We start from the raw sequence: 14,206 nt of genomic DNA, 5'->3' as shown, positions 1-14,206 counted from the left end.
TAAGTTCAGTAAGGAAGCCACATCTGTTAAAATACTCTGACTGAAGTGACTGAAACAATGTGCAATTCATAGTATAAGTAAAGTCAGAAGAGTTCTAAATCCTTCCGTGTCAGACATCAAAGACACATTAACTCCCTCTTTGACCCCCATACTCTAACATAAATATTTCAATAACTAAGAAATCCTTGAAAAATTATTTTTTTAATGATTTGGTTTAAAAAGATTGTCTTGCTTGGATTTCTGCTGAGCCAACTGTGTTTCTGAGAATAAAAACAATACTGACTCTGCAACAGGTGGAACAAGTGAGATCAGGTATTTTCAGGATGAAACTATTAGACTATTTTGAAAGCTAAAAAAGGAAGAGAGTGCAAAATATGCCCTGTAAACAGTTTCTCTTGAAAGCACAACATTACAAGTTTAAAGGAAGAAGAAATTTTCCTACCTGTAGCTTTGGTGCGGATCAGGAAGTGTAGCTTTTTTCTGATTACAATCTTCCATGGCTTAGCTTGGCTTCTGCATTTGAATGTTAAATATATAAGAATGCCTTGTTTAGCTTGGGAGTTTGCATGACCTCTTAATGAGACACTGTAGTTAGTGTCATTGGGTATTAAGGCATCATGTGACTGTAGATGAAAATAAAATCCTTTAAAGTTTGCATTTAATACTTCCTAGAATCTGTAACCCTTTACCTGCAAGCTGGATAAAGAACTCATAGAGCTCACTGTTTTCTGGTCAGGGTTAGAAAAAAGAGAAGAGGAAGAACACGTGCCAAGTAATTCCTTTTCCTCTGGGACACTTGCTTACAACGACCACAACAAAGTCTGAGCCCGTCAGTGTATGAATGATGTCATTTGCATATTCTTAAAATTAAATCTCCCCATGTTACAAACAGCGCTGGAAGGATTTGGCAGCAAGTTCATCTGTTAAATCAGGTAGTTTTGCCTAGCAATGATATTTAATCCCTGCTGTTTTGGGTGATGCTCTATGGAGAAACCCTGCTCTAAGGTGTATTTGCAGGCATTGAATCACGTTTACCTGTGAAAGTTGCCAGCTTTCCTGGAATCATTTTGGTTTGGGTGTGGTGTTTCCAAAAGTGCTATGAAAGGTGGTCTGCTGCCATGATCCGGTTAGGAGAGTGTTCCCTGTACAGGAGGAAAGATTTAACTTAGGCAATACCTGCAAGCAGCTGGGTCAGGTGTTTCCCAGCTGTAATCTTTAATGTATATTGCTGTACCTGGAAACTCTAAAAAATAAACCCCAAACCCTCATGAAAAGAACTGGCACAAGCACTGCATCACCTAACTACGTGTGTCACAGCCAAGGGTGTCCAAAGCAGCGCTAACAGACCCTACTCGATAGTTCTTTGGAAATGTTCTACTAAATCCTTTGTTTGTGGTGTTAAGCCTCACGGAAGCAGTTATATGAGGTTCAGCTGCCGTACGAGTAGGTGTGCCCTTCTCACCCTGAGTAATGGTGGATTTAGGGTTGCCTCCCTGCCTGGCAGGGGTTGTATCCTTGCCTTCCCCGTGTAAGGGGTGTGCTGGCGTCCTGCTTGCCTTTCTCATGCCAGGTATCCTCCTAAAATCTCACTTCAGCAGCGGGCTGGGTTTGCCCTGTCGTGCTCCCCCTCGTATGTGCTGCAGTGGGCTAAAGATGAGACTGTCAAACTCATTTCAGCGGTGGGCTAGGAGCAGGTGGGTCCCTGCTCCGGGGAGCAGAGGCTCGGCTGCGCCACCTAGCCCCAGCCTCCCTCCACCCAGCCATGCACCCGAGCCCCAGACGGATGCCAGCAACAAATTAATAAAAGCTGCTTTGGATATGCTTATTTTAAGCAGAGAGCTATGTCATAACGTAAAGGCCAAATATCATTTATAGTCTGTGAGCTAGGGAACTGCAAAGCTCTACAACAGCTCTTTGGCACGTTTTTCTTTCTTTTTTTTTTTTTTTTTTAATTCCTGCAAGCTTTTAGTGTTAGCTGAAAATGAACTTTGAAAGCCAGGAAATGTCTTATTACAAAACCTTTGCTAAACTCTCCCAAAGGCTCTTTGGTGAGTAAGTAAAGAATTGTCAGCCTAACATCTAACATATCCCCAAGTTGTTGGAGAAGGTGAGGAAGGCAGAAGGTGCAAACTGCTAGGGGCCATCTCTGCAGCATGGAGTGTGATGCTGTGCACAGCATGTGCTGCGTACCCAGCCTACAGCCCTGGCAGGCTGCAGCCAGCCCCTGTGGGGTAAAATACCCCTGGTGGTATTTTACCATTACCCTCATGGCGGTTGGGCTAATGAGCTGAGCTAACAGGCTGAGAAATACCCCAGTTGAAAAGCTGTGTTGTAGGCCAGGAGGCCACTGGAAGCAACTTGGGAAGGCTGCCTCCCCCTTTCTCCTGATACTTAGTCTCCGCATCAGCCTCATGAGACCCTTTTCATACCTATTTCTACCATATTTCTGGCATTCCAGAGACTATTCATTCTTGTGGTTCTTGAACCCACACCCAGTGTTTCTGCAGTAGTAGAGAAGTTCTGCCCCAGCCCCTGCAGTCCCGATCGTGCTGTGCTCTTGTAGCACTGCTCCTGAAACCTGATGTTTTCTATGAGTATGTGCAAACTGCTGGGATCTTTTCAGGCTGATAGTTTGTCAGGTTTTCACAGACATGTCCTGCGTGAAATGATCACTTGTCTCACCAATCCATAGCCCTTGTTCAAAAACATAGGTGTGACAATAGTTTTTTCAAAGGAAAAGTAGTTGAGACATTCAGCCTGCAGAAATCCTCTTTTTCCTCTAATCTCATTCTTGTACCTTAGCCGACTATTTTGGCTGAGGTTTTCTGGGGAATATTCCTGCTGAGATAGAAGTCTGCCTTGAAAAATTATAGTCCAAAAGGTTAACTTTGTAACTTCAGATATTATCGTCAACATGATCTTAGTGAGAAGTGCCAGGCAATTTATTTAACAGGCAATAGAGTAATGGAGAAAAACGGCAGCAAACCATCCTGTTGCTTTTGGGATGTTCTGTTTTCATCTGTGCGACAGCTTGTCTGGATTTTTGCTTCATCCCTCACCTTGCAAGTATGTGTATTTCACTTTAAATATGCAGAGCAGACCTATCTTAGTCTAGAAGCTTTCTCACATGGACTGAAATGCACGTGGAATCAGAGCTCTCATATGAAAACAGGGAGATGATTTTATTTCTCTGTTATATGCTACATAAAAGTAAGATCCATGCTGGTGTGGCAGCATTGTGTCATGAAATCTGTGACAGCAGAAACATGTGAACATGCCTTAAATCTGATTTTGTATGTTCCCTGCTGAGGCTGGAGAGGGGACCCATGTGCTGCCAAAAGGGCAGGCGCTGCAGGTGAAGAGTGTACCATGGCTGGGAAGACATCAGGGGCTTTGCTGGGTTGGGATGGGAGCATCACCTACCCTGGCGAGCAGCAGCAACGTGGGCCTGGGATGCAGTGGAGGCAGGGAGAAGAGCTTGCTAGGGGCCAATTTTAAGTCACTTTGGGAATGACTTGTGGTTTTAAGGGCACATTCTGCTGGACTAGACATCTTGGGGAAATGTTCCCTCATATTCTTCTGGTTATTTGCCTATGTTTTCAAGTGAATTTAGCACTGTGTAGGTGGTCCTTGACAGTGAAAGTCCCTTTTTCACAAAAGGGTGGTGGTGCAAACTGTCCCTTCTGGAGAAGCACATTATAAAATGCCTCATCTGGTCCTGGGAAGGATCATGATGACTATTCCTTCAGCCTTTGGCCCCCCTGTTGAAACTGAGAACTGAGACTGTGATTACAACCCACACTGAGAGCATCACTTCACGTCACGTAAGTCAGAAGACTACCTCCTAAATGCAAGGAAGGGCGGTTAGTGACCAGGCTGGAAAGGTAAACCACGGGGAAAAAAACGTAGCTCATTACTCTCCCTTCAGTGATGTGGCGTTCCAGGAAGAGATACTTCAACAGGGTACAAGAACTTTGAAGTAGATCATATTTGTAGCATAAATGCTTGATGATTCTTAATAACAAATCCTTGATAAGCAAAACTATCGAAAGGCCCTAGTCCACATTTGGATGATTACATAATTAATTTTATGGTTACATTAAAAAAATAATGTATGAAAAAGTAAGATGTCTTTGGTTCTGTAAGAAATAAAAATAGATTTCAGAATTGTGTCCTTTTGCAGTCTTAGTATTTATGTTAAAACAGGTATTTTTTAATCCTTAATCAACAAAAAACAATGCAGATTGTTGCTAATAGCCTAATGGTAATGACCCAAAGGGCCCATTTTATGATTTATTTATACAGATACACCTAAGAAGTTTTTGACAAAGGACAAAATCTCAGGATTTTAGGCTGGTTTGGACTGAAATAGTCCCCTCTGCATATGAAAGCCATTTTAGTGATGGACTTTTGCTTTAAATTCCCATTGCTAGATGGCTAGAACTTCTGTTTCCACAGGTTTATGAACAGGGCTTGAGTATGCAGCATGGAGAACCACTGAAACCTGAATGCCTTTTCTAGGCTACATGTTAACTCACATTTTGATGTTATCTGATATTAATGTGAAAAAAGTCGAATGGCCACAGGCTGTATGAAATGAAGTCATGGGCTGTGCATTCCCCAGCTGTGGTGCAAAGGAAATGACTGATAAAAATATTTTTTCTAGCTGACCTCTGGCTTACCTTTGTCTGCCAAAGAATTTCCGGCTAATTCCCCTCTAAAGCTTTCTTGCAGCTACAGCCTGTTCCTAGAATCTTCTGTGTCAGAAAATATGGACCCCATCTGAGCCTGCTTATTGATGCACTTTAGATAAAGAATAAATGGAAGCTTTGTTCTAGATATGCAAATAGTGCTCCTTAAAAGAAGGTAAATTGCTCTCTTCCTATGTAGGGGTAGAAGAGCACTTGGCATTTGCATGGCTCATTATTAGAGAAACTCCTTTGTCACTGTACCACTGCATAGACATACTTGGGGACAGATTTCTGAGGGGTTACGGAGCGCTCACTCTTGCAGTAGCAGCCTAATGCCATTCAGAAACCTGTGTCTGCTGTTTAGGCTCAGTGTGAGGAGTCTGACCCCTGAGAAATATGTTCAGAAAGCTGAATGAGATAGTTTACCTTTTAAGACATAAACTATGAGGAGGGACAAGACTTAATCAGCATCCTTCAGTGAGATTAGGAACCCAATGCTTGGCTGAAGTGCTTAAGTGGATCAGAACTCATGTTCATGTGCGTCTTTCTCGTTGTTTTAGAGTTAAGAAAAATAGTAGTGCTGCCCCACTCTTGCAGTCCTTGGTTAGAACATAACAGACTAATACTCAAAGCAGGACAAGAACACCCATGCCTTTTTATATAAAGCATCACTGCTTTCATGTGTCAGTCTGTTCCTTTGACCAACTAGACGAGGCCTAAAATCAACTCCCTCTTTGACCCAAGATGAAGGGAAAACTGCTCTCACTTTTGGGCCGATCCTGTTTCATGGGGGACTACCTCCTGCCCCAGGAAGCCGTGCCACTGTGCAGAAGACCACAAAGTTCATTGAGCCAGAAAACAAGAGGAGCAAGTCTGGGTACTCTTATCAATAAGCCACTCAGCTGAGCTGGGACCAGCTGAGCTCTGGTAGTGCTTCCCAAAAAGGAAGAACATTTCTCTGCTTCTGTTTTGCTTTGTTTCTGTTATACTCCTTCACTGCTCAAAGTCAGTCACTCTCCTGGCAGAGAGGAGATGTATTTTTACTCTTCCAATATAATGAAGGAACTAACTTTCCAAAATCATGCAGGTTATGCACAAGGAATTTAAAGCTGAAATGTGTGTGTCATGCCCAGTGTTTCAAAGAAGGTGGAAGTTGCTTACCTTCAGGACAGGATCCTGGGAGATGTGGATCCCACAGTACCTTCCTGTAGCTTCAAAGGTCTGAAGGGGAGTGGGATTTCAGGTGCCCACCTCTTCTCTGAGCTTTCTACTGGGTAGATTACACAAGCCTTTGTGTCTGCTGACTTGCACGCTGGCAGTATGCAATCTAGTTATAAGTGGCATCTAAGCATGGATTTTTTGTGTGTGTGTGAATTTCATTGGGGTTTGAATGCCTGATTTAGTTAACTGAAGTGTGAAAAAACTGGAATTTTTCCTTACAAATATATCCCTTAAAATTGTTTAAATACAGGCTAATGGGAGCTGCAAATGCCTTGTGCCCCTTGGCCAGAATTTCCCTAAAATTAAGGGACACACACAAATCTGTTTCCTTAGTTTATTAGTACAAACAATGCATACACAAGACTGTATATTGTTTGAAGACTGCAATAGATTTCTAATTTAACAACTCGGTAACAAAATTTAACTAAATTTGACATTTATGAAAATATAAATCTCTGATTGGGTAGATTTTCCCAACAATACAAAGTTTACATAAAAACATTCAATATGATCTATTAGTTGCAAACAAGTTAGGAAAAATCATTCAAGTCACTTAATATACTATACTGGCTTGTACATTGAACATTCACACACTACATTAAGTTCTAGCTTAGCATTCATTTCTGGGAAATTTGTGGCATGGAGTTCTGATTTTAAAAATAAAATTGTTTTGTTTAAATGATTTGAAAAAAATTCAGGTGTGCCAACTTTAAGATATCTAAGGAGGGAAAAATCTTCTTATTCTTTCAAATGTTGTCCAGTGTTTTTTTTTAATTGGGCAAAATGTGATTTTTTTTTTTTAAAGCATTTGTCATTATTTCACAATTTCTGCCTTGAAACTGGTAAAACTGTACAAAAGGCTCAGAACAGTTCTAAAGCAGAAAGTAAAGCTTGTAAGTATGTGGAAGTAAGAAAAATCCATTACAAATTGGACCAGTAAAGAACCTTTGGACAGCCTTTACATTTAGTGGAGTATTTCAGCACATATACAAGCAGTCCCAGAGTGTTTGGTCATCTGATCTGTATTTACCATGGGAAAGAACAGAAATCATAGTAAGGCAAATGTTATCAGGATAAATACATGGCATGTCTGAAAACTTTGTGTTGAGATTACTTTGGAGACATAGGAGATACTTTAGACTTGCTTACAACAAAATGGATAGCAACCTTTTAACATAAAGAAATTAATGTGTTTAACTGTTCATCTGTAACACCCTTTCTCTTTAAAAAAGTTTTCATTATGACCTGTACTAATACACACTGTGAAGACGAAAAAATTCCCCAAACTAAAAAATAAACCCCCAAACCCTATACTCCTTTTATGACCTAGGTTTTTATCATTTTTATCACAATACAGAAACCTGAAATCCCTGCATGCAATTAAAAAAAAAATAATCTTTCAGTCCATTCATTGAGGTGAACAAATACTTATCAGCCCACACATTGACATGTTTGCAGCTGATGGCACCTACTCCTTTCAACCCAAAGATTAATCCCAATTAAAAAAAAGTAGGTATTTTTTAAATGATGATGGAATGTATCAAGTGTTCCAGGTTGGCAGGTGACATCTTGTCATTGCACCATCAAGCAGAAAAACACATTTTTGCAAGTGGGTATAAAGTTGGCTGTTAGCTATAGACCCATCTAGGTGACTCGGTATATAAAATAGTGGTCTGGCTCTTCTCACCAATCATGTGGACCTTTAGTTCTAGTTAAAAGAGTTTGTCAATCCCAGATAAGATCACCTAACTTCTGTAATAGCATAACAATTTTTATAGTATTGCTAGAAATTTTTAATCAAGGCCCTGGTGAAATCCTGGACTGAACCTTGTATTCCGAAATTTAAAAAACCCTGCAGGCCATTTGTTTTATGTTTGCTTTTTTTTGTTTACATAAATGTAAGAATATTTGTTGAGGAAAAACCAGCTGGTCTGCCCTCTGCTGTTTCTGTCTGTCTTCCAAGAAATGCACTGATTTTTACGTGAATTCAGAATATAGATCTATGCATGTATACTATTATTCAGATAAGCTAGTCCAGACGGTTACTCAGTTGTCAGCAGCAAAACTGTGTCCTCTGCAATCTATGGCTGAGCACACTTTCTCATAACAGTAGTTGTGTTTTTTGGTTGGTGTTGCTTCACTCACCTCAGGCTCTGTAACTGTAATGGGGCTGTCCCTTGCAAACACTTCCGTTGATTCCCTCCAAATGCAGTCTGCAGTTACTTTGAAGCTATAATTGTGACATTTTGGCCTAATCACTTGTGTTGTGTTGTTGAAAATCTGACGGCTGTTTGAAGTAGCAATTTTGATTTTCAGTGCAGCGTCGACTCGATCCACTACAGTGTAAGTACCTATACTTCCATCATCAAATCCAATAATAATATTTAAATGTCTCTGTGAGAGTGCAAGAAAAGTGGGAGTTTTATAAAGAGAACAGGCACCGATGTTTTTGCCATCCGCTAGCCTCATTACTATTAAACTAGAGACCGCACCATTGTCATCATCTTCTTCACTGCGAAAACAGATGTACACAAGATAGCGGCCATCCCGAGACAGCCTCTGCCGCCAGATGACACCTGGAGCGTGAACCACGCGAAGTTTTCCACTGTATAAATCAAGCACATTAATGTTCTCATCACCACGGGTTATAATTCCTAGCTTCCCATTTGGGGATGTTTCAAAGTCTTCCAAATTTTTTAAGAAATTGGTAGGCAACTGTACACGTCTGCAGATTACTTCCTCTGTTAGGCTCCAGATGTTCACAGTTTCAGTAGATGTTATGAATACTATAATATCCGGGCAGTCTGGTATCAGCTTAATATCCACAATGCTTGCACCATCATCGCAGCAAAACTTCTTGGTTATACTGCCTGTCCAGAGACTCACTGCCAACACTTTATTCTTTGCCATTCCGACTACGAATGTATTTGCAGTTGTTATAAATGCATTCTGTAAGGCAACTAAAATATTGCAAACCCTATGTCCTGTAGCCAGTCGCCAAACTCTGGATGCATTTTGTTCGCAGAGAGAGACTACAAATTGATCGTTATGAGTAATCATTAGCTCTGAGATTTTTTGTCCATTAATGCGAAAGACATTTTCACCACTAACAGTGTGCCATACATACTGGCTGCATTTATCATCTGATGTAACCATTATCTCTCCAGAAGAGGTCAGCACACAGTTTTCAACAATGCCTTCATGCTTGAACACAGCTTCAATAAATCCAGTGCTGAAGTTCCACTTATGGACAGAATCTGATCCATCCAATGTGTATATTAATTCACCTCTGGCTGGCAACACCAGTCTTTGGATCGGCTTGCCAGATTTGTCAATATTGGACATAGCAGTTATGATGTCTATATCCCAAATAGAAAGGACACCACTGGTAGATAAGGATAGCAGCACGTTATGATGATTTGATTTAATTAGCCTGACTATAGTTCCTGAGATTTCCTGTAAGCTTGCCATACACTGTCCCGTATCTCTTCTCCACACAAAAATGGCTGAGGTATTTTCCATTGAAGCAATTATACAGTTGCCATTTTTGGACAACACGGCAGATATAAAGCGCTCATTGTGTTTAGCTCTAAACTTTTCAGCCACCTTCCACACATGAGTGTCAAGAAGTTCAATGCTGAGAGCCTTACAAATTAAAATTGCACTTTGGTCTTCAGAAAGCTCTATGCTGACAACTTCACTGTCTTCTCTCCTGCAGTCAAAGTCATCTGTAAGCTGGGGATTCGCGATTTCCTCGGTATTCCAAACAGAGAGGCTACCCTCATTGTCCACCATCACCATTTCTTGGGCTGTGTCCAGAATGAGAAGGAATTTCACAAATCCACCAGAAAATTCAGAGGTCACGGTGGCCAGCTTCTCTCCGCTGCCCAAGTGAAAAATGGTCGCAGTGTTCAAGTACTGTCCGCAGAACGCATAAACCCCATCTGGAGAACACTGCACACAGGTCACTTCATACCAGCAGTGAAAGTGATAGAGAGGCCAACCGTAAAGCAGATCTATTACAGTAACGTCTTTGCTGGCCTCCAGCCAAGCAAGCGCATGGTTGACTGATAATGTAAACCCATTTATAAAACTGGGCCCCCCCCCAATTCCACAATGTTTTGACCCCTTAATTTCCACCTCAGACAGAAGACAGGAATTTATGTTATCGTATATCAAAAGAGTGTTTTTTGTTGTAGCCACTACAAGATACTTTTCATCACTAGTAAGCTTCATCCCTAAGATAACAGATGGAGCTGTCGTAATCTGCCTTAGTAACTGGCGGGTCTCTACATCCCAAGTGCTGATGGAGCCATTTTCTAAAGCAGCAATAACTGTGCTGGGATTAAAAGTAGGCAAAATCTCAGTGACATGCATGCAGCTGGATGACAGCGGCAGGCGCTCGGGGCTGTAAGTTACATCCATGGAGGAATGCAAAGGGACGATAGAGCAGTACTTGGGTCCATCTTTGTCACATTCTAAGAGGAGATGTCTGAGTTTGGGCAATGAACTTACTACTGGGAGAAGCCTCTGCTGCAATTCAGCAGAGAGAGAACCTGGGTATTTTACTACTTTGAACTTTATACTGCGGAGGGTACTAGCCAGAAATTTCAGCTCCTTTTCTTGCGAATAGGTGTAAGCTAGTTCTATGTCAGAAAGTGCTTTATCGAACTGCCCTATTCTAATCATGGTATACAGCCAGCTGAAGTTCATAATAACTCCATACAGAAGATCATCTGTTCTTCCACATCTTGTCAAGTGATGAATAAGCTCTGTCATTTTTCTGTGATTGATAAAAAAGATATCAGGCTCTAATGGATTGCACTGAAAGACCCATGGCTGATCAGGTGCCTGCCTGTCAAAAGCAGTCTGATCCATGTAGTGCTTTTCATCCTCGTTCAGGCCTCTACTGTCATGGTCAGGACAACCATTCAGATATTGGTCATTGCTGTAAAAAGGTTTTCTTCGTCCACCTGACCAAACACCAAGAAAATACTCTGCCATGACTGTGTGCATTTCATGTAAATCATCTTCATTGTGCAGGTACAATTTCTGGGCAATTAGTTGCAAGTGCCTATTTGCCCAAAGAAGCAGCGTTACATTTTTCACCTGTCGCTCTATCAAGTACCCCTGTAAGCCCTCCTTAAGCCTCGCAATGTATATATATGGAATTCTCAGTGGGTTACTTTCTCTGACGCTCTCACTCAGCTCGTACATAACGGTGTTGTCAAGGGCTAAAATATCTTCCAGTTCCATTTCACTCAGGCCAGATTTGGACATAGTGATGTAGCCAAGTGCTCTTGACAATAGTCTTGACCCACACTTGTTTTCCAGTGACCAAAACAACTGCTCTATGCTTTCATGGACAGTGACACGGAGGGAGGACTCATCCACATCTTTGTGAGATCTCCAGTTCCTGACCTCTCCGAAGGTTAAGTTCACAAACATAGGCAGTGTGCACTTGGAGAATGCTTCATTGACATAGATTTGTTGCCCTGATGTTACTTTTCTTTTAACTCGCAGCAGCTGATGTTTCAGTACTTGGCTACACATCTTTCTGTCCCTTGCAGTCAATTCAATGTAGTTGTCTTCTTCATGAATAAGGCACCTCAGTTTTTGCAGGATCCCATGCTTGTTTGGCAGTGTTGACAAAATTATCCGTACTGAACGAGGAAGGTGAATGGGAAGCCACCAGAGCTTCCTACCATCATCACTATCTGTTAGCTGTTCTAGGGCATCGAATATTATCACCAGAGGCCTGTGAAATGAAGACTCATTCAAGAGGTTGATGAACAAGTCCCGAAGGTCATGAATCTTTTTTGGGTAACTTTGTACGAGGCAACGATAGTTGACTGCTAATTGTTCACAAATGCTTTGAAGTATATTCTTCAGATCTGTACTTGTTTCAGTGGATCCCAAAAACCTTATAACTACCACAGGGTCAGAATCTGGTCCCATCTCTTCTTGCAACCAGGAATAGGACTAGAATATAGAGCATAATTTAGTTAATATCTAAATGAAACACAGTAACAGAGTTTATAAACAGTGATTGCCTATATATAAACATTTAAAAATGTTAGCGGTTGAATGGAAATGCTTTCACAGGCAGAGTTCAAGCCTGGTTTGATTTATGTGCACTGAATGAAATTCATATCATATGTCATCTTTATTTAGCACAGGTAATATCCCAAAACAAGAAAACTCAGATCCACAAAGAGGCTTACGTCTAAGGGGACATAAGTAGAATGCAGTCTATAAATCCCAGTGTACTCTGCAAAATCTGTGTCTCACTTCCGAAAGTCAGTAGGTAGATTCTCGTATTAATAAACTTCCTTAGACACTAAGCAATGTCATCCTTGGCCAGGCAGACCAGCTTGCCACCTAAACTCGTTTAACATTGATTCCCAGCTGAGTATAACTGCATACCCTGACGGTTTTGGAGGACAGGGATCAGAGTACAGATTACCCTTTACTAGCCCGTTACCTTTATTCCTGGACCACAGAAGCATGCTCTGTCTTGGTGTGCCTGTGACTTTTGCTCTTACACACTGCCACAGGGGGTAAAAAGTATCTCTTGCTGTTCTTTTGGTTAGCATACTCTAAGCAAGTGAGGAATGTGGCTTTAAATCCTCTCAGTCTGTGCAGGCTAACACACTCACTTCTCTTACTTGCTAAGCCTTCTCACCTCGCTTTAAGTTATTGTAGAATATTTTAACAGAAAAGTGTAACCAGAGTCTCTAGGTTTACTTATGTACTCAGATCTGAAATGAGATCTTGAGTTGCAAATCTCAATTTCATATACGCAACTAATGTGAATCTATAGGAAGCCACATTTGGGAAAGATGCAGACTTTTCAACATTATTGTTCCCTTCTCCATTTCCTTCTGGCTGAAATGGCTGTTTCCCAGCCCACTGTGCTAAATTCTCTGAGCACCCTGCAGGGAACTCAAAGTTGTGACTCCCGGCTGGAGAATTAGGCTTAGAGATGCCAGCCTCATCTTTTTCTGCATCTGGTCCTGCCTTGCACAAAGTGTTTCACTCATCTCCCTGTAGTACACAGCTCAATGACTTAAACAGCATATGTCAGATAAATGAGTACAGGTATTTTTGCAGGTTATTACAGATAGATTTGTAGCAAGTGTATTTGTAGCCAGTGTATGAGACTAATTCTGGAATAATTTCTGATGTGAACATAAGATGGCCTGACTTGGAAAGACATGCTGTATTTGTGAATAAGACTAAAAACAGCATCTGATGTTTAGATGGCTCCAGATTCATAGGACCTCAGTGGAAAAAGAGGGAAAGAGATCCTTCTAAAATACGTGTTGTTAATTCAAAAATATAATGATTCCTATTAGGTTTTTAAGAGCTCTGATAAAGTATTTTTGTTTTGGCTAAGCACATGATGCAGAGACATCATTAAAAGATAAGTCTTTTTCTGAATACGTGTACAATAATATGCAGAATATACTTTTAATTTGTTTTATTTTATATATTGAGGGCTGATATCAGATCTGTTGACAAAAGGAAGAATGAAAACTAAGATGGCCCTTACATACCAATGCTCCTAACATCACCATATTATGTATTTATTTACCTTCTTTGCCACTTCGGCTAGTAAGAGAGTCTTCCCTGTGCATGGTCCTCCATATATGATAAGAGGGTTAATGTGTCCTGTTTTGCTAGGTAGAACGTACTTGTGAACTATGTTTAATGCCTCACATCTATATTCATAAAAAGTGGAGTACGTTTTACATAGCGATGAGTGTTGAAGAACTTCATCGTACAGCAAGTCTGTCTCGGTGTCAAAATTCTGCTGCACTGTTGCTTGGATGATATCAATCATGTCTTCATAGAACTGTTTACCAAGTCCTTCAATGTAATGGTTCTCCACTTCTTGGGAGTAGCCCAGTTTCATGTCACAGTGGGTGACGGATGTGTACACTCTCAGATTGGATGATGCAACGATGGTAGGAATGAATTCATCCCTGAGCTTGATCAGTTTCTCATGGGCTTCAGGATCTCGTAGAAACTTCCCAGCTGTATGTACCACATCCATGTATTTTCCCATCTCTGGAATTTTAACGAAACGCTCAATGTTGGCAATTTTCCGAATGTAGCAAACACACTTCTTTAGGAAAGCTGGTGTTTGTTTACCCAAGGCAAAATCAAGTTCATCTTCAATAGCTGAGGATGAAAAGAGAACACAGAGTCTCTGTTATCTTTTCTTTATAAACAGTTCAAGAAGATCCCCCACTTCCAACATGCAGACTCTTAAATGATTGCCTGTTTTC

At 41.0% G+C, this 14,206-nt stretch overlaps 2 protein-coding genes across 2 annotated transcripts in view; both read right to left on the bottom strand.

The window, feature by feature from the left end:
• C4H4orf19 (chromosome 4 C4orf19 homolog) overlaps positions 1-636 on the bottom strand; it is a 43,327-nt gene extending 42,691 nt beyond the window's left edge. The window contains exon 1 of the mRNA XM_064449276.1: positions 443-636. The gene's annotated coding sequence lies outside the window, so the exon portion shown is untranslated. The remainder of the gene's footprint in view (positions 1-442) is intronic.
• A 5,596-nt stretch (positions 637-6,232) lies between these two features.
• The window catches only part of NWD2 (NACHT and WD repeat domain containing 2), a 58,767-nt gene continuing 50,793 nt past the window's right edge, over positions 6,233-14,206 (bottom strand). Inside the window, exons 6-7 of the mRNA XM_064449275.1 lie at positions 13,510-14,099; positions 6,233-11,894 (exon numbers count right to left, since the gene is read on the bottom strand). Of these exons, the coding sequence (XP_064305345.1) occupies positions 7,959-11,894; positions 13,510-14,099 (4,526 nt within the window). The 3' untranslated portion in view covers positions 6,233-7,958. The remainder of the gene's footprint in view (positions 11,895-13,509; positions 14,100-14,206) is intronic.

Source organism: Phalacrocorax carbo, chromosome 4 (assembly GCF_963921805.1).
Source record: "Phalacrocorax carbo chromosome 4, bPhaCar2.1, whole genome shotgun sequence".
In the NCBI taxonomy this organism is placed as follows: Eukaryota; Metazoa; Chordata; class Aves; order Suliformes; family Phalacrocoracidae; genus Phalacrocorax; species Phalacrocorax carbo.
The sequence above is the reverse complement of the archived record's forward strand: the minus strand, read 5'-3'. Positions and strand labels throughout refer to the sequence as shown.